Source organism: Chiloscyllium punctatum, chromosome 1 (genome assembly GCF_047496795.1).
Source record: "Chiloscyllium punctatum isolate Juve2018m chromosome 1, sChiPun1.3, whole genome shotgun sequence".
NCBI lineage: Eukaryota > Metazoa > Chordata > Chondrichthyes > Orectolobiformes > Hemiscylliidae > Chiloscyllium > Chiloscyllium punctatum.
In genome coordinates, this window is record NC_092739.1 from 144,383,345 (window position 1) to 144,406,784 (window position 23,440).

General features: G+C 41.2%; 1 protein-coding gene and 1 long non-coding RNA gene across 4 annotated transcripts in view; one reads left to right on the forward strand and one right to left on the reverse strand.

Moving 5' to 3' along the window:
- The window catches only part of LOC140480901 (charged multivesicular body protein 3), a 68,590-nt gene that overhangs the window by 19,139 nt on the left and 26,011 nt on the right, over positions 1-23,440 (reverse strand). The window contains exon 1 of one of the 2 annotated variants that reach the window (XM_072576485.1): positions 3,108-3,229. The exons of the other annotated variant lie outside the window; for it this stretch is intronic. Within the exon in view, the coding sequence (XP_072432586.1) occupies positions 3,108-3,152 (45 nt within the window). The 5' untranslated portion in view covers positions 3,153-3,229. Of the gene's footprint in view, positions 1-3,107; positions 3,230-23,440 lie in introns of those variants that run through there. 2 annotated transcript variants of the gene reach the window in all.
- Positions 3,633-23,440, forward strand: part of LOC140480917 (uncharacterized) — a 36,430-nt gene continuing 16,622 nt past the window's right edge. For both annotated transcript variants that reach the window (XR_011961425.1, XR_011961424.1), the window contains exon 1: positions 3,633-3,754. This is a non-coding gene — a long non-coding RNA (uncharacterized lncRNA). The remainder of the gene's footprint in view (positions 3,755-23,440) is intronic.

A 23,440-nucleotide genomic window follows, 5' to 3' on the forward strand; every position in this document is an offset into this window, starting at 1 on the left:
ACGATTTCAATGGTCTGACCATGGAGAAAATACCGTGTTACTAAAAATAGTGACCGATCTAAGGTTCTCATATTTTTAAATTGTAAAAATGATCAAAAGCATTGGGGAATAATAATGAATCTGTAACTAATAAATAAGAGGAATTCACTTTTCTAAAGCATTCACTATATTCAAGGAACAGAATGAGACATTCTGTACCAGGTCTAATTTTTAAAAAATGTTTTCCTAATTGGCTGGGGTTTGTAAATCTCTTACCTGGAACGATACAACCTCAGGAAAGTAGGAACTATATGACAATGTACTGCAGAAGTTTGGGACAGGTAGGACTCTGCATAAAATACATGTCCAAAACTGCACTAAATACCATTTCTCATTAATTTCTACACTCAATACTGGCCTGCACTGTTCCTCAGTCCCTAGTACAACTGTCACCCTGCACAAACCACAACTGCAGAACTCCAGAAAGGATTTTTAAAAATACATTTATTCACAGAATGTAGGCATCACTGGTCAAGCCAGTGGCTATCCCTAATTGTCCAGAGAGCAGTTAAGAGTCAACCACATTACTATCGGTCTGAAGTCACATGTAGGCCAGACAGTAAGAACAGCAGATTTCCTTCCATAGAGGTTTCTACAACAATCCACACTGGTCCCTAGTAGGTCAGATTCTAGATTTTTTTTATTGAAATCATATTTCATCAACTACCCTAGTGGAATTCAAACTCATCCCAAGTTTTGGATTGCTGGTCAGTGGCATTTTCATTATGCCATCACCTCCACAATTCACTCGCTTCTCTGATATCCAATTACACAACTAAATAGCTTAAACTTAAGTATTTTATTTCTTCATCTATAACTCTAGACAGTGACTATAATACTCAATGAGAAAAAAAATGCTGACACAAATTTGGTTTTCTTCTACTGAAGAGCTAGCAGTAAATTGCTGTCTCAAGTCGGTGAACTGAAGCCCTAGCCTCATTAGAAACTGTATCAACTAAACATATTTACTGTCAGCTTGTGTACTTCACTTTGTCATTAACAGTTATCCTAGAAACTTATCCAATACTTTAGAGGAAATACAAACAGATTTAATATTTTTATATCACATTTACCTGCCTCAGTGCTTGCCACAATGACTCAGCCATTTTTAAATGTAATCCCCCAAGTAATGGAGGAGACTTAGCACCAATTTTAGAGGAACTGGTAAAGCAGTGTAATGTCACTGGGTTAATATTGTAGAGACTAATGCCCTGGAAACAGAAGTTAAAATCCCAGCATGGTTACTGTTTGAATTTTAAATTTAATTAATAAATCTGGAATTAAAAGTTAACTTTCAGTAATGATGATCATGACAATTAGTGACTCTTGTTAAAAAAAAACTTCCTAGTTCACTAATGTCCTCTATGCGAGGAATTTTGTGGTCCTTTTCTGATCTGGCCTAATCTGCCTCCAAACTCACAGCAATGTGGTAGACTTTCAACTGCCTTGTGAAATGGCCCTAGCAAGCCAGTCAGGTCAATTAATGATGGATAATAAACACTAATAACATTCATAACCCATGAAATAAAAAACATTTTGTGTACCAAGGCATAGACATAGTTAAGTGACACAACACCAGATAATTTGTTTCAGTGAGACTGATTGGGAGACACAGGGATGTACTTCACTAACAGTCTTTGAAGAATTCCATAGAGTTGCTTCCATCCACATCAGATGGCAGTTAGGGTCTTGCTTTGCCATTACACCAAAAAAGTTTGAATTTCACATTGTATTTACAATGAGCAGGTGTATCGTGAAAGAGCCAGAGACTTTGTAGACTGGTTTACAATCTTCTTAATCAAGGGTGACAAGTTAAACACATGAAAAAACATTATGAGTAGGATTGCAACAATAAATAAATTTTATGTTGTGCCTTTAATAATAAAGCATTCCAGCAGCATTATCAGAAAAGGACAACAAGCCACACAAGATACAGCATTGGGACAGGCATCCATAATTTTAGTTATACGGGGTCACCTAGAAAGGAGGAGAGGTCCAAAGCAGAGAGTTTGAGGAGAAAGTTCAAAATCTTGGAACTTTGATAAAGGAAATGGGGGATACACAAAAGGCCTAATGTCATCAGACTGTTAGCCTGTACAATTCAGAGATAATGGTGAGGCTGAGGCAGGTAGAGGTGAGGTAGGACCCTGTGTACATGTGGAAAATTATATTGTGTTTACAGATGATGTTACCAAATCGTAGCATGCAGATGAGAAGTAGGAAGGGGCAAGGAAAATGTACACTGAGCAATTCTCATCCTCCCAATGTTTACAGGCAGAAGCATCAAGTGTCCATGGAGCAATCGCTCTCCCCCCACTGTACTTATAGGTAACATCAAGTGCCTATGGAGGAGTCCCTCCCTCTGTATTTACAGGCAACTTGAAGTGTCTATGGAGAAACCACTCCCATTCCCCCACCATGATACCCCCACCCCCAGTATTTACAGGCAGCATCAAGTGTCCACGAAGCAATCCTCCTCCAGCCCATCCCCTTTATTTACAGGCAGCATCAAATGTCAATAGAGCAGTCCTCCTCTTCCTTCTCTCCCCCCCCCCCATTTACAGGCTGCATCAAGTATCGATGGAGCAATCCCCCTCTCCCCAGTATTTACAGGAAGCAGCAAATGTCCATGAAGCAACCACTCCCCCGCAGATATTTACAGGCAGTAACTCAACCAAACTCGCTACACCCCCACCTTTATGACCTCACCTGACTGGCAGCCGTATCAGCCACTCAGTGAGGTCCGGGAACTCCAATAGACCAATGGCCTAAGAAAATAAAGAGGTGAGACCCCTCCCCTCCCCTCCCCCACCGGTATCAGAGTAGGTTTCACGCTGCCGTGCTAACGGAAGGCCGATTGGAAAACCGGCCAGAAGACCACCCGGTCTTTAAACCCCACACCGGAAATAACAGACAGGGTGTCAGGCCGAATTCACAAAGCCGCAAATCTAACAGCGGTTCCGCTCCCTCTGTGCAATATCCCAGCGAGCTCACTCGGTTTGGGTATAAAATGTGTGCCAAATTCGAATATAACAGTTTTTTTTTAAATTGGTAACATAAGAAAATACCAAATCCTTGGGCGGCCGCTCCTGCGATTTACCGAACAGCCCCATATCGCCGAGCTCGAGCAATCTGTTGTCCCGCCCCTCTCGAGGCACTTCCGGTCCCAGTGGCGTCAGCAGCTGCGGACCGTGTGCTCCCTTTGGACCGCCGCAGGAGGCGCTGTGGCGGCAGACTACAACAAGAACTTGGATTGATGTAGCTACTTTGACAAGGCAACAGGAAAAGGTTCCATTCTCCTTCTATACTCATGTAATGCCTACCCCTATCACATTGTCATAATCACTGTTGTGGCGCAAAATATCCTTAGGAATTGGAAGGGGTGGGGGAAGCGTTCATTAAAAAAATAAACACAGGGGTTTTGTAATAGTGTCCACCCAAATGCAATTATCTTGAAAGGTTGGGAAACCTGGATGAAGGTCATTACCGAGTCAGGAGGCATGAGGAGGTATTTGAAAACGAAGATGAAAACTTCAGTATCAAGGCATTGTTTGAGAAGAACCCAATATAGGATCGCAAGCTCAGGTGGGATACATGATTATATGAACAATATTTGCTTCAGTCAAGCAGTCTTGAATGACCTCCATTGCTAGAAGATAGAAAATGGGACAAGTATCAAGAATGCTTTCATCAAATCTAGAAGTAACATCTAGAGGTAAAAATCTGGAATTAAAATTCTAATGATGACTATGAAACTATTGTTGATTGTGGTAAAGATCCTTTACTTCACTAATGTTCTTTAGAGAAGATAACTGCTTTCCTTATCTGGTTTGGCCTATATGTGACTCCAGATCCCAGTACTGGAGTTGAGAGGTCATGTTGCTGCTGCACAGGACATTGGTTAAGGCACTTTTGAAATATTGCATGCAATTCTAGTCTCCTTCCTATCAGAAGGATGTTGTGAAACTTGAAAGGGTTCAGAAAAGATTTACAAGGATGTTGCCAGGGTTGGATGATTTGAGCTCGAGGGAGAGGTTGAATAGGCTGGGGCTATATTTTGTTTGTGGAATGGGCTGCCAGAGGAAGTGGTGTAGGTTAGTACAATTGCAACATTTAAAAGGCATCTGGATGGGTCTATGAATAGGAAGGGTTTGGAGGGATATAGGCTGGGTGCTGGCAGGTGGGACTAGATTGGGATGGGATATCTGTTTGGCATGGACGGGTTGGACCGAAGATCTGTTACTGTGCTGTACATCTCTATGCTCTTTGACCCTAACAAACCACTCGGTTGTAGCAATCACAACAAAACCTAAAGAACAAGATAAAACCGGATGGGCCATCAGGCATCAATAGTGGCAAATACAACCTGTCAACCTTGCAACATCCTCCTTACTAACATCTGTAGGCTAAAGTTGGGAGGGCTGTCTTACAAACAAGTTAGGCAATAGTCTGATATATCAAACTCCAGAATCACACCTTACAAACAACAATGTTATCATTTTTTGGAGGTATGTCCTGTCCTGTCCCACCAATAGGACAGACCTAGCAGAGGTGGCAGCATAGTGATATATAGGAGGGAGAGAGTTGCCTTGGGCATCCTCAACATTGACTCCAAATCTCATAAAGTCTTATGAGACTGGTTACAACACATATCTAGCACCCCTGCCTTGATTGATGAATCAGTATTCCTCCATGTTGAACACCACTTTGAGGAAGTAATGAGGATGGCAAAGGACCACAATGTACTCTGGAATGGAACGCATCAATGTCCACCACCAAGAGTAGCTCAGCAGCACCAGTACTAACAGAGCTGGTCAGGTCCTAAAGGGCATTGCTGCCTTTGGTTGGATCTGTGGCAGGTGGTGAGGAAACCATCAAGAAGGAAAAACATATTTGATCTCATCCTTACCATGGCTGGCTGCAGATACATCTGTCCATGACAGTATTGGTGAGAGTGACAGTCCTTGTGGAGATGAAGTCCCACCTTCACATTGAGAACTCCCTCCATGTTCCATGGCACTATCACCTCGCTAAAAAGGTCAGATTTTAAATAGAACTAACATTCGATTTTTTTGTTGTCACATGTACCAAAGTACGGTGCAAAGTTTTGTTTTGTGTGCAGTACAGGCAGATCATAACATACAAGGACAAATAGACCATAGAGTGTTTAGAATGAGGAATACAAAGTTATGGTTGCACAGGAGGTGCACAAAAGCAAGATCAACATTAAATTTGAAATTAGAGACGTCCATTTGGCAGGCTAAAAACAGCGGGGAAGAAGCTATATTTGAACCTGTTGGTACTTGTGTTTAAGCTTCTGTATCTTTGCCTGACGGAAAAGGTTAGAAGAGAGTATAACTAGGCTGGGAAGGGTCTTTCATGATGTTGGTTTTTCTGTGGCAACGAGAAGTGTAGATGAAGTTAATGGATGGGAGGTTGGCTTTTGTGATGGTCTGGGCTGCATTCACAACTTTCTGTAGTTTGTTACAGTCCTAGGCAGGACAGTTGCCATACCAAGCCATAATGCACTCAGATAGAAAGCTTTCTATGGTGCATCTGTAAAAGTTGGTGAGGGTCCTTATGGACATGCCAAATTTCCTTAGCCTGTTGGGAAGAAGAGGTATTGTTGTGCCTTCTTGACCATTACATCCCTGTGCAAGGACCAGGACAGACTGTTGGTTATCGTCACTCCTAGGAATCTGATGCTCTTGACCCTCTCCACTTCAGCACCATTGATGTAGATAGGGGAGTATCCTTCTCCTTTCTTCCTGAAGTCAACGATCAGTTCTTTAGTTTTGATAACATTGAGGGAAAGATCGTTATGTTTGAAACACAACACCAAACATTCGATCTGCTTCCTGTATTCTGCCTCATCATTTTGTTTGATATCCAGTCTACAATGGTTGGTGTTGTCAGCGAACATGTCGATGGTGTTTGGATGTATTTAGCCACACAGTCATGAGTGCACAGGAAGTATAGTACGGGGCTGAGTATGCATCCTTGTGAGCACTGGTGTTGAGGATTATTATAGAGGAGATGTCATTGTCTATCTTCGTCGATTGCGGTCTGCAGATCAAGAAGCTGAGGATCCAGTTGCAGAAGGCAGAGCCGAGAAATAGGTCTCGGTGTTTGGAGATCAACTTGGCTGGGATTATAGTGTTGAAGATGGAGCTGTAGTTCGTAAGTAGAAACCTGACATAAGCCTCCTTATCCAGATGTTCCAAGGATGAATATAGGTCTAATGGAATGGCATCTGCTGTGGACCTGTTGTGCCATTAAGCACATTGCAAAGGATTGAGGCAGGCTGGGAAGCTAGAGTTGATGTGGGCCCTGGCTAGCATCTCAAAGCATTTCATAATCATGGAGGTCAGAGCCACCGGATGATAGGCGTTGAGGGACATTGCAATGTTTTCTTTGGTACTGGGATGATGGTGGTCTTCTCGAAGTAGGTGGGGACTTCAACTTGTAACAAGGAGAGTCAGTACTCCTGCCAGCTTGTCTGCTCAGGATCTGAGTGCACAGCTGGGAACTCCACCTGAGCTAACCGCTTTCCTCGGGTTCACTCTCAAGAAGACTGATCTGACATCTGCAGCGGTGACTGAGGGAATAGGTGTGTATGGAGCTGTCAGGGCAGGTGACACCATTCCACTGGCATTCTGCTCGAACCGAGCGTAAAAAGCATTAAGTGCATCACGAATGAACATGTTTTTGTTCATTACTTTCTTCTGCTTCATTTTGTATGTTGTGTAGGCCTTGCCACAGGTGGCAGGTGGCCGTGCGGTTGGTTTGGGTCTCTAACTTGGTCTAGCAATGCCTCTTGGCATCTCTAATGGATTGCCATTAGAGGTCATATCTGGATTTCTTGTAAAGCTCTAGGTCATCTGTCTCAAATGCCACATCTTCAGTGGCCAATGGATTTCATAGTTTATCCAAGGTTTCTGGTTGGGCAACATACGGATTGCCTTCTTTGGCACACAGTTCCCATTATCAATGAAGGGGGTGCCCAGTATATCAGCGCAATAGATAAGGTTGAAACACAGATGCTAGTTTTCAGCCAATTCGATTTCAAGAAACACTTGGAGGCATTGGTCACTGAAAAGGAGGTGGATCATGATTATATTCCAGCATATCAGAGCATAGACAGGTGATGTTAGGAACAAGGAAATAGGCAGTCTTAGTGATGTTGTGAATATATGCCCAAGAACCAGCATGGGTTATAAATATCTGACTGGTCTTGAACTGTGTCAGTAAGAAAGATGGATTCAGTAGCTCAGAATGGAGTTTAGAAGAGGGACTGAAAACAAAGGCATCAATTTCCTCAAGTTTATTTGGAGTACAACTAATAGGTGAAATATGCCTGATTATTCAATTTTCTAACTCAAATCTTTTCATCTCTAACTGTACCTTAATTAATTCCAGCTGTGACATTTCTTCCAATTCTAAACATTGATTAATCACTAGAAACATCTCATCATTTTTAAAAACATCTTTTACTTCTACCTTTAATTTGAATTCTAACTCTCACCTTAGCTTTAGTCAAGGATTCCATATAATCCACTATTGTATCTTGAACCTCAAGAAAACTCTTAACAATATTCAAAGCCATCTTCAAATTTTGTGCAATAAATTTCAGTGCCACACAACTGTTTATGTCCAGAACTGTCTGTTATTTTAAAAAGACACAGATTCCTCTTAAATTCAATGAATTAAAATCCCATAGCAGCCCCCAATTGCTGTGATCCCTGCTGATATTATCTGAAACTTATCCGAAAACTGTTGATAGATGGTTTTAATTTAACAAGGTGATCTTTCATTAAAACACAAGCATGTAATACTGAAATTTTAGTTCTAACAATAAAACAGAAGTTTATGTTGCAAAAGAAAAAATAATCGAATGAACCAAGCTAGTTATATATGATCCAATTTGAATGCTCATAAACATAAGAAAAATAAAATCCCATCCATCCCAAAATCATCACTTTATACTCATACACCAGAGAGAATTTTCTTCTCTATCGCATCTGCAGGTTTAACTTAACTGTTTCTTTCAATTTTTAGTCTTAAGAGTTTGGTGGTGTCTTCCGTGATTAGTTACATAACTGAGTTTGGACTTTCTGCTCTTTGAATAACATTTGAATGGTTTTAACCAAACACCTCTGATCTGGAACTTTCAAGCTAAAGTCCTAACATGGAGTTAACCTATTTCCTAACAATTCTAAATTATTTCCTTTCTTCAGATAAAATTTTTCATTTATCTCATTTCTACCAGAATCTCTGAGAAATAAAAAGTAAAATCTTTCCATGTTGAGTTTTTCCCCCTAACAAATCCTGTTCCTTTGAAACAGAAAGCAAGCTAATGCTGCTCAAAGTTTAGACTGCTCATAAAACTTTCCTAGTGTAAATAAATTATATTAATACCTCAATAATCTCTCACATTCTTTTTAAGAAAGAATAGTTCAGAGATACTAACAAGTTAATCACAGACCATCTAAAAACACAGACCAAAATCTACATCCCACTAGCTCAAATCTAAATTCTAAAATAAATAACATTTAATACACAATTATAACATACACATTACGTGCACAAGTTGTAAAAAGCTGAGAACACAATACAATCCTCTGAGGGATTTGACTCATCACATCCTGTCAACCAGAAAAAAAAACATTTATCCACTCTCTCAGTTGTCTGCCAGCTATTCTTCTTAACATGTTAATATTGAATTAATTACACCATGAGCTCCTACTTTGCATAATAACATTTTTATTGACACCTTGTTCAATGCATTCTAGATCTCCAAATGTGATACTCTACAGGCTTCCTTTCATCTAAAATGCACTCCCTTTGCTAGAAAGAAAAAAACAAAGAGTACTCCTTAAACAGAGAACAAAACCACTGAAGAATTCTGAGGTGCAGAGGGATTTAGATGTTCTGGTGCATGAGTCACAAAACATTAGTACACAGGCACAGTATGTAATCGAGAAGCCTGATGGGATGCAACCCTTCATTGTGACATTAATTGGATAGAAAAGTAAGGATGTTCTGCTTCGGTTATACAGGGCATTGGTGAAATCTCAAATCTGTATGCAGTATGGTCTCCCTTTTTGCGGAAGAATGTAGATACGTTGAAGGCAGTTCAGATTAGGTATGAAAGGATATTTTCCCTTGAGAGTCATGCCAGAACTAATGGGCACCACTTTAAAATTAGGAATTTCCAATTAAAGGCAGAGATAAGGAGAGCTGTGAGACTTTGGAACACTCTGCCTCAAGTAGCTTTGCAGATGGGGACATTGAATATTTTAAACAGAGATGAATAGATTCTTGTCAAGCAGGGGAATTGAGGATTAGTGAGTTTGGATCTGAATGTGGAATTTGAAACATAGATGGAGCAGCTTTAATTCATTGAATGTCAGAGCAGCTTCAAGGGGCTGAATGTTCTACTTCTGCTCCAACTTTTAGTATTTGTATACAAAGAACTTTTATATATTGCTTAGCCATGATTTCACTGTCACAAAATTTTGCTGATTTTTTCCAATTGCCTTGTGATTTTCCCTCATGTTGTCACCAATTCTTTTGCTAATTATGTGTCCTCTGATTACTGTTCCTCCTGCCACTCGATACAAATTCTAAAAGAACAATTATAAAAGAACTGAACATAAATTCAGTTGGTAAGAGAAATAAAGATGCAGGTTTATAGGGAATGCAATTGTTTTGCTGTTACAGACAGCTAACATCTACACAAATGTTACCTACCACTTATCAGTCCAAATAAGATTCCTCTGCCTCTTAGTCAGAGAATCATGGGCTCTGAAGGAATTAGTGTTTTGGTTAACTATGTTGAACCTGTAAAAAGAACTATCAAAATAATCGAGACGTAAGTAACTTAATGAATCTGTAAATTAGAAGTGGTGACAAGACAGGAGATAATTTTGCTGATAATGACAGTGCAAGGTTAGATGGATTAAGACACTTTTTAAAAATAAATTACTAGGTCCCCTTTTTTATGAAAAATAATGAGTGAATGAACACTCGGGAAAGCCAGGGTAAAAAAGGGAGCAGGATGCTCTTGATGCAAAGAGGAGGAGAATGATGTCGGGAAAAGGACCAAATGTAGTTTGTTTTTATATAATCATGTACATGCATAAATAAGGGGTATAATCCATGTGATAATTACATGCAACGTTGAATTGTCAGAAGGGCAATATAAATGTATGGGAGACATTTTATTTCAGTAATCTGAGAGTACTCTCCTTGTGTGTATACTTGTACTGATCAACTACTGCTTGATTTACTTTACAGTGGAGTCATGTTGAAAACCTTTAATATTTCTACACCAGTTCAAACCCTTCTCCAGAGACTTGGCACCAAATCAAGGCTAATACATGATGAACTACTGACAGAGTCATAGAGATGTACAGCATGGAAATAGACCCTTCGGTCCAACCCGTCCATGCCAACCAGATATCCAAACCCAATCTAATTCCTCCTGCCAGCACCCAGCCCATACCCCTCCAAACCCTTCCTATTCATATACCCATCCAAATGCATCTTAAATGTTGTTGCAATTGTACCAGCCTCCACCGCATCCTCTGGCAGCTCATTCCCTACATGTACCACCCTCTGCGTGAAAATGCTGCCCCTTAGGTCTCTTTTATATCTTTCCCCTCTCACCCCAAACCTATGCACTCTAGTTCTGGACTCCCCAACCCCAGGGAAAAGACTTTGTCTATTTTTCCTACCTATGCCCCTCATAATTTTGTAAACCTCTATAAGGTCACCCCTCAGCCTCCCACGCTCCAGGGAAAACAGCCCCAGCCTGTTCAGCCTCTCCCAGTAGCTCAGATCCTCCAACCCTGGCAACATCCTTGTAAATCTTTTCTGAACCCTTTCAAGTTTCACAACATCTTTCCAATAGGAAGGAAACCAGAATTGCACGCAATATTCCAACAGTGGCCTAACCAATGTCCTGTACAGCCGCAACATGACCTCCCAACTCCTGTACTCAATACTCTGACCAATAAAGGAAAGCATACCAAACGCCTTCTTCACTATCCTATCTACCTGCGACTCCACTTTCAAGGAGCTATGAACCTGCACTCCAAGGTCTCTTTGTTCAGCAACACTCCCTAGGACCTTACCATTAAGTGTATAAGTCCTGCTAAAATTTGCTTTGATTTGATGTACAACTGAATCAGTCATTTTTAAATCAGCCATTAAACTTAGACCGCATCTAGCAGCTCATGTGAATGCAATAGATTCCATGATATTACTCAAAGAGGAGAGAGCTCTTGTGGCACACCTGGACCAAGAGGCCCAGGTTCAAGTCTCACCTGCTCCAGAGGTGTGTATTGTAATATCTTGTGAATGCGTTGGTTAGAAAATATCTATTCAAAAAGGAGCAAAGCTTGCCCAATGTTTATCCTTTAGCGAACATCACAAGCACATAAGCTGGTCATTTATCTCATTCAAGTTTGCTAATAGGTATCTTATTGCCTGCAGGTTGGTTGCATTAGTTCCCTAAATTACAAAGGTATCTAATTGGCTTTGGTATGTCATGCAATTCACTATAGAAATGCATAGTATGGTTTTGTGGGGCAATGGTAATGTCCCTACGTCTGGGGTAGAAGGGTTCAAAGCTCACCTACTCAAGCTGTGTCATAACATGTCCCAACAGTTGATTAAAATAAATATGAACACAAGTTCTTTACTCAGTCCTTTGATGGACCTCTTGAAGTTCTCTCTTCCTTCACACACTACAGTGTTAACACTTTCACACACAAAATAGGTGTAGTGTTTACAATCAGGTTATTTTTACACTATTTGTGTACTGGATATGAGGTGATTTGACATTGTTTCTCTTTAAGATGATCTGTTGATTAACTTCAACTTTACAATTAAAATCCTGTAAGTGTGAAACAACTATTTTGTGGGCTCAAGATTACATTTTATTGAACATGAAAGTAGCCATCATAAATATTATATTTTTGCAGCAATCTGAACTTTTAAATATTGTCTGTAACCAGCTGACAATCTTTTATAAGTAACAAATGTTGTCATTATATTTCTCCTCACATATTCCATACTATCTACTCCCAGCCATCATCCAGGGTGGCACTGCTGCCTCGCAGATCCAGGGATCTGGGTTCAATTCCAGCCTTGGGTGACTATCTGTGTGGAATTGCACGTCCTCCCAGTGTCTGTGTGGGTTTCCATTGGGTGCTCCAGTTTTCTCTCACAGTCCAAAGATGTGCAGCTTGGCGGAATTGTCAAGGGCTAAATTGTCTGTACTGCACAGGGATGTGCAGGCCAGGAGGATTAACCCTGGTAAATGTGGAGTTACAGGGATAGTTTAGGGGGCTGGATTTGGATGGGATGTTTTTTTGGAGGGTTGGTGACTTGATCGGCCTCTTTCCACACCTTAGTTATTCTATAATTCTTCTCTAAACAAACACACACAAGAAAATTAGTTGTATCCTTTAGTTCAATTTTACTCTAATTTTCTATAAAACTAATTTTAGGAAGCAATAACAGTTATTTTTCACTCTTAAATACAACGCAAGAGGAGGCTAGACTCTCAAAATCTGAACACACTTCAAACTATTCCTTTTGGTCTATTTTAAAATTACAATGCTTTTCAAAATCTTCCTGTTGTTCCCAATTTTCTAGAGCAGTTCTAAAACACTTGCTTCTAAGTTTGGGAGAAGATTTGCAGCTCGGGTGCTCATTGTTGTGCTGCAGACGTTTTGTCCCCTGTCTAGGTGACATCCTCAGTGCTTGGAAGCCTCCTGTGAAGCGCTTCTGTGATGTTTCCTCCGGCATTTATAGTGATTTGTACCTGCCGCTTCTGGTTGTCAGTTCCAGCTGTCCACTGCAGTGGACACACACAAAAGAAGTTGCATCAAGACACTGTTCAAAAGGGCCACAACACACTGCAGTACACCAGAACTGCAAAAAGAGGAAGAAGAACACCTCTACAATGTATTTGCCAAAAACGGATATCCCCGCAATTTCATCAATAGACGCCTGAGGGAAAGACAACGGAATGAGGACATGCCACAACCCAAAGGACTAGTCACACTACCATACATCAAAAACATTTCTGAACTGTCAGCCAGACGACTGCAACCACTAGGACTCATAACAGCACACAAACCAACAGCCACTGTCAGACAACAACTCACCAGGACGAAGGACCCGATACCCAGCATGAGCAAAACCAATGTAGTGTACAAAATCCCATGCAAGGACTGCACAAATCACTACATAGGACAAACAGGAAGACAGCTAACGGTCCGCATCCATGAACACCAACTAGCCACGAAACGACATGACCAGCTATCCTTAGTAGCCACACACTCAGATGACAAGCAACATGAGTTTGACTGGGACAACACTACTATTATAGGACAAGCCAAACAGAGAACAGCCAGGGAATTCCTAGAGGCATGGCACTCATCCACAGATTCAATCAATAAGCACATCAACCTGGACCCAATATACCGGCCACTGCAGCGGACAGCTGGAACTGACAACCGTAAGCGGCAGATACAAACCACTATAAATGCCGGAGGAAAGATCACAGAGGCGCTTCACAGGAGGCTCCCAAGCACTGAGGATGTCACCTAGACAGGGGACGAAACGTCTGCAACACAAATTCCCAGCTCAGCGAACAGAACCACAACACTTCCTTCTCTCTCTACAGTCAAATTAAATCTCAATTACATTCTCCTAGACACCAGACGCCTGGAGGAAGAACGCCTCATCTTCCGCCTCGGAACACTTCAACCCCAGGGCATCAATGTGGACTTCAACAGCTTCCTCATTTCCCCTTCCCCCACCTCATCCTAGTTTCAAACTTCCAGCTCAGTAACTGTCTCCTTGACTTGTCCGGACTTGTCCGACCTGCCTATCTCCTTTTCCACCTATCCACTCCACCCTCTTCTCTTTGACCTATCACCTTCATCTCCTCCCCCACTCACCCATTGTACTCTATGCTACTCTCTCCCCACCCCCACCCTCCTCTAGCTTATCTCTCCATGCTGCAGGCTCACTGCCTTTATTCCTGATGAAGGGCTTTTGCCCGAAACGTTGATTTCGCTGCTCGTTGGATGCTGCCTGAACTGCTGTGCTCTTCCAGCACCACTAATCCAGTATTTGATTTTCAGCATCTGCAGTCATTGTTTTTACCTAGTATCTCAGAAGTGTAGAACTCCTTAATTTTATCATTCTTACATTTCAATATTCAAGATCTGTGTCTAAAGTTTTTTTTAATTATTCATTCGTTAATGTGATGTGGGCATCACTGCCGGGCCATTCATTGCTCATTCCTTGTTGTCAGAAAGCAATAGTTCATTATCTTCTTGAGCTCCTGTGGTCCATGTGCTGTAGGTAAGCCCACAATGCCAATAGGAGGGAGTTCCTGGATTTTGACCTAGCAACAAAGAAACAGCAATATAATTCCAAGTCGGGATGGTGAGTGGCTAGGAGGTGGTGTTGCCCATGTCCTTCTAGATGGCACTGGTTATAGATTTAGAAGGTGGTATCCAAGGTGACTTGCCTCCTGCACTGTAACAAAGAACAAAGAAAATTTACAGCCTAGGAACAGGCCTATCGTCCCTCCAAGACTGAACCGATCCAAATGTACTGTCTAAACCTGTAGGTCAATTCCTAAGCATCTGTATCCCTCTGCTCCCCACTTACTCATGCATCTGCCGAGATGCATCTTAAATGAATCTACCATGCCTGTCTCTACCACCTCTGCTGGCAACGCATTCCAAACACCCATCACCCTCTGTGTGAAGTACTTGCTGTGTGTATCCCCCTGAAACTTTCCACCTCTCACTTTGAAAGCATGACCTCTCGTTCCTGAATCCTTCACCCTGGGAAAAAGCTTGTCTCTAACCACCCTTCATGATTTTGTAAACCTTAATCAGGTTCCCCCCCAATCTCCTCTCTTCTAGTTAAAATAAACCTAACTGACTCAACCTTTCCTCATAGCTAGCACCTTCCATACTAGGTAACATCCTTGTAAATCTTCTCTGCACCCTCTCCAAAGCGTCCACATCCTTTTGGTAATGTGGCGCCTAGAAGTGTACACAGTATTCTAAATGTGGCCGAACCAACGTCTTGTACAATTTTAACATGACTTGCCAGCTCTTATACTCAATACCCCATCCAATGAAGGCAAGCATACTATATGCCTTCTTGACCACTCTATCCACTTGTGTAGCAACCTTCAGGGTACAATGGACCTGCACTCCCAGATCTCTCTGCCCATCAACTTTTCCCAAGGCTCTTCCATTCATTGTATAATTCGCTCTAGAATTAGACTTGCCTAAATGCATCACCTCACAATTCTGAGATTTTGTGAAGAAAGCAATCAGGTTGGCAGCCTTATCTTGGATGGTGTCAGCAGAGTTTTCCCCTCCCTGATTCCTATTGATACCACTTTTGACAGGGCTCCTTGATGCCACACTTGTTCAATTGCAGCCTTGATCTGAAGGGGTGTCAACTCTAACCTAATGGCTGGAATTCAGCTCTTCTGTCCATGTTTGAAGTCAGGCTGTAATGAGGTCAGGAGCAGACCTGGTAGAATCCAAGCTGAGCATTAGTGAGCAGATTAGTGCTGAGTGAATGCTGCTCGATAGCAGTATTGATGACACTTCCTATCACTTTACTGATGATCAAGAGAAGACTGATGGTGTGGTAATTGGCCAGGTTCAATTTGTTTTGCTTTTCGTATACCTGATCAATTTTCTGCATTGTTGAATAAATGCCAGTGTTATAGTTGGAACAGCTTGGTTTGAGAGTGTAGCAACTTTTAGCGTACAGGTTTTCAGTACTAGTGAGAGACTGTTGTCAGGGCCCATAGTCTTTGCAGTATACAGGGCCTCCAGGTGTTTCTTAGTATCACATGGAATGAATGCATACATGTAGCATGTGTGTTGCTGAAAACCTCTCGAAGTCAAGATGAATAATTCACTTACCACATCTGACTGAGATTGTTGTAACTGCTTTATCATTTGCACTGATGTGGGGCTCCCACGTTATTGAGGATGGGGATATTTGTGCAGCCTCCTCACTGAGTTGTTTAATTTTCCAACATCGAGTGGCAGAACAGCAGAGCTTTGGTTATGGTACACAAGTGGTCCTGTTTGTATTTTCACCAGGTTGACATTTTATTTTTAGCTAAAGTGTCTGGCATTTCCTCCTGCACTCTCGTCATACCAGGATTGATCCCCAGCCTTGATGTTGATGGTTGAATGGGGAAGTATGCCAGGCCATGAGGTTGCAGAATGTGTTAAGAGTACAATTCTGCTGCTGATCCATAGTTCTTATGGTCATTAATCATTTGGCCGTTTGGACTATTGATTCCAATCTTTCATTGAATGAAATCATGGCAAATCTGATAATCCTTAACTCTACTGCAGTTCTGAGGAAGGGTCAGTGTACCTGAAATGTTTAATTTCTCTCCACAAATGCTGCCAGACTTACTGAGCTTTTCCAATTTCTGATTTTGTTTCTGACTTACAGCATGCACAGTTCTTCCAGTTTTTCTTTTGTTACATTGGCAGTTTGCCAAGTGTCTGGGATCTTTCTAGAATGAAGGATTCTCGCAAGACTACTACCATTTCAACCACTGTATCTGTAACTACTTCCTTTAAAACCCTGGGACGCAACCCGTCAGATCAAGGAGACTTATCAGCCTTTATCCTCATTACTTTCTTCTACTTTTCCTCGAGTTATTTCCTCCCTCTGTTTAGCACCTTGATTATTTTTGGAATGCTGTAACTATCCTTTGCCACAAAGACTGATGTTCAACTCTTCTACCATTTCTTGGTACCCCATCATTTCCCCAGATTCATTCACTGAGGGCCAATGTTCACTGTTGCCCTCCCCTTCCTTTTTATATATTTAAAGAAGCTCTTAGTATCTGTTTTTATGCAACTTGCCAGTTTGCCTCTAATTTATGTTCTGATTATTCTTTTAGTCTTCTTTTGTGCTTTTAGAACTTTCTCAGTCCATAGAATATTACCACGTTCTATGTGTATTTCCTTTCAATTTGATACTGTCCTTAACTTCCCTGGTTACCCATGGTCAGTGTATTCTCTTCCTAGAATCCTTCTTCCTCATTAGAATATATCTTCACTGTAACAAATGAACTTTTTGTTCATTTAGTTTTGTTAAAAATGCCTGACATAGTTCATCAACCATTGTTTCTGCTAAATTCCTTTCTCAGTCTATTTCAGCCAAGTCTGATGGTTCACCTTTAAGTTTAAGTTGTTTCCTACCCAAGTTCCTCTCTCAAACTGAATACTAAATTCTACCATGTTACAGTCATTGTTCCCCAGGGAATCTTTCAATCAGAGATCATTTACTGAACCTGCCTCATTATACATTACTAGATCCAAAGATTACCTGGATCCCTGGTCGAGTCCACAACATACTGTTCCTTCATGGCTCCTCTGCCAGTTTGATTGTCCAAATTTTCAAGAAAATTAAAATTACCCATAAGATGCAGAAATAGACAACTAAGATTCTTAATCAACTCATAATTAATGTATAGCTTTTAATAAAAATCTTTCTGATCTCCTAATTTATTCTCTGACCTGTGGAACATATTGACTCCCACCAGTTCTTCTTTCCCTTGTTATCTCACTGCCATTCATATGAATTCTGCATCATCCATATTAGATCCCTCTTGTATTAATTCTATCTCATACAAACAAAGCTCCCTCCCCATCCCCAACCTGCCTGTCCTTTGAAAAGGTCACATAGCTCTGAATATTTAGCTCCTAACTTTGATCACATTGTAACCATGTCTCTGTAATGGCCAGACTATACCTATTAGACTCAGTTTGGTTTCTCAAAAAATGTTTCACTCCAAGCCCAACTGTTCCAGTCTAATACTGTTGCAATAGACTCCACCCACTTGTTTCATTGTAGTTTGGTAATAACAAAAGCTTAGGAGCAAGTGACCTATTACCTCATGACAGAACGACTTTACGGAAAAGCCAAGAATACTTTAGCAGTGGTATTAACTGCTGCATTTTATGTCAGAAAGCTCCCCCTCAAAGCCAAATATCATCCTGACTTGGAATGATTATTGCAGTTCCTTCAATGTTGCTAGGTCAAATTCTTGGAACTTCCCAACACTATTACCTATACCCCAAGACCTGTAGTAGTTTACCTTTTCCAAATAAATCATGAAAGGATAATAAATGCTGACCTTACTATAAACACCCACAGCCCATGAACATTTTTTAAAAATTAGTGATTGCTTTACAGTGATACATAGCCTTTTCTTCACTTATTTTAATTTCAATTTCTTTTGTAGACTAAATGGCTGAACTAGGAATATATGGAAAACATATTGTAACCAGAACAAAAAGTAAGAGTATAAATGAATTCTCACATCTCATAGCATAATAGGATCGTGGTGACATTTTTTCCTTTACACAGGGTGCACTAGGTCACAGAAAATTTTGCATTCATCTGTGAAGTCAATGCAGTACAGTCCAAAGAACAAACCATGGATTTTCCTGAAGTTTGTAGTCACTTAGACATGATGTTTACTGCCAGAAAGAATCAGTATTGAGTAGAGAGTTAAACAACATGAAAACAGACCCTTTGGTCCAACTTGTCCGTGCCGACCAAGTTTCCCAAACTAAACTAGTCCCAGTTGCTTGTGTTTTGCCCATATATCTCTAGGAGAAAGTGAGGACTGCAGATGCTGGAGATCAGAGCTGAAAAATGTATTGCTGGAAAAGCACAGCAGGTCAGGCAGCATTAAAGGAGCAGGAGAATCGACGTTTCAGGTATAAGCCCTTCTTATGCCTGAAACGTCAATTCTCCTGCTCCTTTGATACTGCCTGACCTGCTGCGCTTTTCCAGCAACACATTTTTCAGCCCATATATCTCTAAACCTTTCCCATAGACCATTTCCTATAGAACTATAGGCTAGTAAGCCTGACGTCGGTGGTGGACAAGTTGTTGGAGGGAATCTTGAGGGACATGACGTACATGTATTTGGAAAGGCAAGAACTGATTAGGGATAGTCAACATGGCTTTGCGCATGAGAAATCATGTCTCACAAACTTGAGTTTTTTTGAAGAACTAACAAAGGTGATTGATGAAGGCAGAGCGGTAGATGTCTGTATGGACTTCAGTAAGGCGTTCAACAAGGTTCCCCATGGGAGGGTTGTTAGCTAGGTTAAATCTTATGGAATATAGAGAGAACTAACCATTTGGATACAGAACTGGCTCAAAGGTAGAAGACAGAGGGTGGTGGTGGAGGGTTGTTTTTCAGACTGGAGGCCTGTGACCAGTGGAGTGCCACAAGGATCGGTGCTGGCTCCATCCACTACTTTTCATCATTAATATGAATGATTTGGATGTGAGCATAAGAGGTATAGTTAGTAAGTTTGCAAATGACACCAAAATTGGAGGTGGAGTGAACAGCAAAGAAGGTTACAACGGAAAACAACAGGATCTTGATCAGATGAGCCAATGAGCTGAGGAGCGGCAGATGGAGTTTTAGATAAATGCAAGCTGCTGCATTTTGGGAAAGCAAATCTTAGCAGGATTTATACATTTAATGGTAAGGTCCTAGGGAGTGTTGCTAAACAGAGACCTTGGAGTGCAGTTTCATAGTTCCTCGAAAGTAGAGTTGCTGGTAGATAGAATCGTGAAGGTGGTGTTTGACATTCTTTCTTTTATTGGTCAGAGTATTGAGTACAGGAGTTGGGAGATCATGTTGTGGCTGTACACGACACTGGTTAGGCCAAATTTGGAATATTGCATGCAATTCCGTTCTCCTTCCTATAGCTAAAGGGAGAAGTTGAATAGGCTAGGGCTGTTTTCCCTGGAGTGTCGGAGGCTGAGGGATGACCTTAAAGAGGTTTATAAAATTATGAGGGGCATGGATAGGGTAAATAGACAAGGCCTTTTGCCTGGGGTGGAGGAAGACCAGAACTAGAGGGCATAGGTTTAGGGTGAGAGGGGAAATATATAAAAGAGACCTAAGGGGCAACCTTTTCATGCAGAGATTGATGTGTATGTGGAATGGTCTGCCAGAGAAAGTGATGGAGGCTAGTACAATTGCAACATCTGGATGGGTATATGAACAGGAACATTCCTGATGAAGGGCTTTTGCCCGAAACGTCGATTTTCCTGCTCCTCGGATGCTGTCTGAACGGCTGTGCTTTTCCAGCACCACTCTAATCTAGAATCTGGTTTCCAGCATCTGCAGTCCCTGTTTTTACCTGTATGAACAGGAAGGGTTTGGAGCGATATGGGCCAAGTGCTGGCAGGTGGGACTAGATTGGGTTGGGATATCTGGTCAGCATGGAAGAGTTGGACCGCAGGGTCTGTTTCCGTGCTATACATCTCTATGTCTTTATTCATGTACCTATCCAAATGTCTTAAATGTTGTGACTGTATCTGCATCTACCACTTCCTCTGGCAGTTCATTCCAAAGAGTATTGTTTGATTGTACTAGAATGGGTTGAACTGGTATGATGAACTTTGTTTTGGAAGAAACAAAACCGGTCAGGTAGCTACCTAGAAATGACTCGTAAATATACTGAATCGTGAGCAGTTAGTTGCTACATTGGAGAATAGAATGTTCCAGATTTACTCAATAGGCTAGAACAAAAAAAAAAGTAATGTCTATATAAAATAGTAGGATAACATTGAGACCTAAACCAAGAAGATTACGTTGGAAATTTAAAATGGAAAAGTGAAGTAGGTTAGTACGTCAGTCGCTGTAGCCTGGGTTGAAATGCATTAACGTGAACAAATGCTCATTTTTGACTATAGCCTTCCTCATTGTAATTGTTAAAGACTTAACACAAAAATGAATCACGATACATACAAAGCAGCAGCAGTAGACCATTCAGCCCTTTGAGCTTGCTCTGCCATTCAAGAAGATCATGACTATTATAACCATAATCCACATTCTCACCTTCCTCTGATAATCTTCCACTCACCCTCTTTTATACCAAGAATCTATACACTTCTGCTTAAGGATATTCAATGTCTCTCCTTGCACCACCTTTTCAGGATGGGAGTTCCAATGTTGTAACCAAGTCACTTCTTAGACTTCTAAACTTCAGTAGATACAAACCCAACCTGTTCAACGTTTTGTCACAAGATAACCCACCCATTCCAGGTTGTACTCTCCCACTAAGGCACTAATGATTCTGGTAACATTTGTGGTCCAGCATCCACAATATTTCAGATGTTCGCTCCAGTAGTTCTGTCTTGATCTTTATTCATATTCCACTTTGTTACGTTTTGTCCAGTTTGGATACGCTAAGTCATGTTTTTCATGTCCAATTAGAAACATGATTCCCTCTCATAAGGGGCAACCCCTTGATAATCTTAGTGATAGAGTAGGTAATCTATTATCTGGTGAGGATTAATGCAGTTAGTAAAGTTAAGTGTAGCTCATTCGAACTCTTGAAGGTTGAGAATAGTGGGAATGTAGTTTACAGAGAACAAGTGTAGAAAATATATGGTATTTTTGTTAGCGAGATACCATCAGTGTGAAATTTAGCTCATAATCACCTAATTAACCAAAACCAACTAAAATGAATCTAATAATTCTAGTCTAAGGCATTAATTGTAAATTTAAGACATGGCAGGAGAGACCAACCAAGCGAATTTGTCATTTATCACAGATAGAGTGTACTGGACACTGCCAGTGTCCTAGACAATCACATGTGCAGGAAATGCTACCAGCTACAGAAGCTGGAGCTCCAAGGTCTCGACACTCGAGCAATGGTTGGAGACACTGTGGCATAGGAGACATCCATGAGGTTGAGAGTTACATGGACAGCACATATAGAGAGGTGGTCACACTGCAGCTAAAGGGACTAGAAAAAAGAAGGAAATGGATGATGTCCAGACAGTCCAAAAGGAACAGGCATGTAGTGCAGGAGCCCTCAGCCAAGCATCTGGCACCACAAGTGGCTTGACTGCTGGGGACAGGGGGAGAAAAGCCAGACAAGTGTTTGATGTGGCAGTGGGGAATCATTTTAATGATAGTGACCACAACATGGTACGGTTCAAATTTGTTATGGACAAGGAAATAGGTGGCTTACAAAAGATGGTTTTGGATTGGGGAAAGGCATATTTTATGAAAATAAAGCAGGATTTGGCCAAAGATGACTGGGAACAACTCCTTGTGGGTAAGTTTACAGTGAAGCAATGAGGAGCACTCAAAAAGGACTAGGGTGGATATAGATCTAACATGCACCATTTGGAGGAAATGTAGCAGCTGTAAATTTAGAGAACCCTGGACGTTTAGGACAATTCAGCACTGGAAAAAGAAAAAAAGCTTTAGCAAAGCCAAGAAACAATTCATCTGCAGCCCTAGAGGAATATAGGAGTGCAAGAGGGAACTTAAGAAAACAGTAGGAAAAGCAAAGGGGGTCATGAAAAAGGACTTGCGAATAATATTAGGAAGAATCCTAAGTTACTTTACAAATTATTAAAGGGAACTAGTTAACCAGGGAAAGAGTACGGCCCATTAGGGACCAAGGGGGAAATCTGTGAGAGAAGCCACAGGATACTGGAAGGGTGTTGAATGAATACTTATCTTTGGTGTTCACTTTGGAAAAGGAGAATGTAGGTATGGAATTCAGAAAAAGGGACTCAGGAATTTGCACAGTTTGACATAAGAAATGGGAAGGTATTGGATGCTTTGTCAGGCTTAAAAACAGATAAATCACCTAGCCAAGATGAATTGCATCCCAGGTTGCAATGGGAGGTGAGACAGAAAATTTCACATAGACATAGAACAGGAGAGGGTAAAAACAATGACTGCAGATGCTGGAAACCAGATTCTGGATTAGTGATGTTGGAAGAGCACAGCAGTTCAGGCAGCATCCGAGGAGCAGTAAAATCGACGTTTCGGGCAAAAGCCCTTCATCAGTACAGCATAACAGGCCCTTCAGCCCACGATGTTGTGCCGACTATTGATCCTCATGTAAGGTAAACCTAATGTGCGAACCCTCAAATATGTATGTCCAGTAATCTCTTAAATATCCCCAATGACCTCGCTTCCACAACTGCTGCTGGCAACGCATTCCATGCTCTCACAACTCTGTGTAAAGAACCCGCCTCTGACATCCCCTCTATACTTTCTGCCAAATAGCTTAAAACTATGACCCCTCGTATTAACAATTTCTGCCCTGGGAAAAAGTTTCTGGCTATCAACTCTATCTATGCCTCTCATTATCTTGTACACCTCAATTAGGTCCCCTCTCTTCCTTTTTCCCAATGAAAAAAATCAGAGCTCAGTCAACCCTCTTCGTAAGATAAGCCCTCCATTCCAGGCAGCATCCTGGTAAACCTCCTCAGAACCCTCTCCAAAGCATCCACATCTTTCCTATAA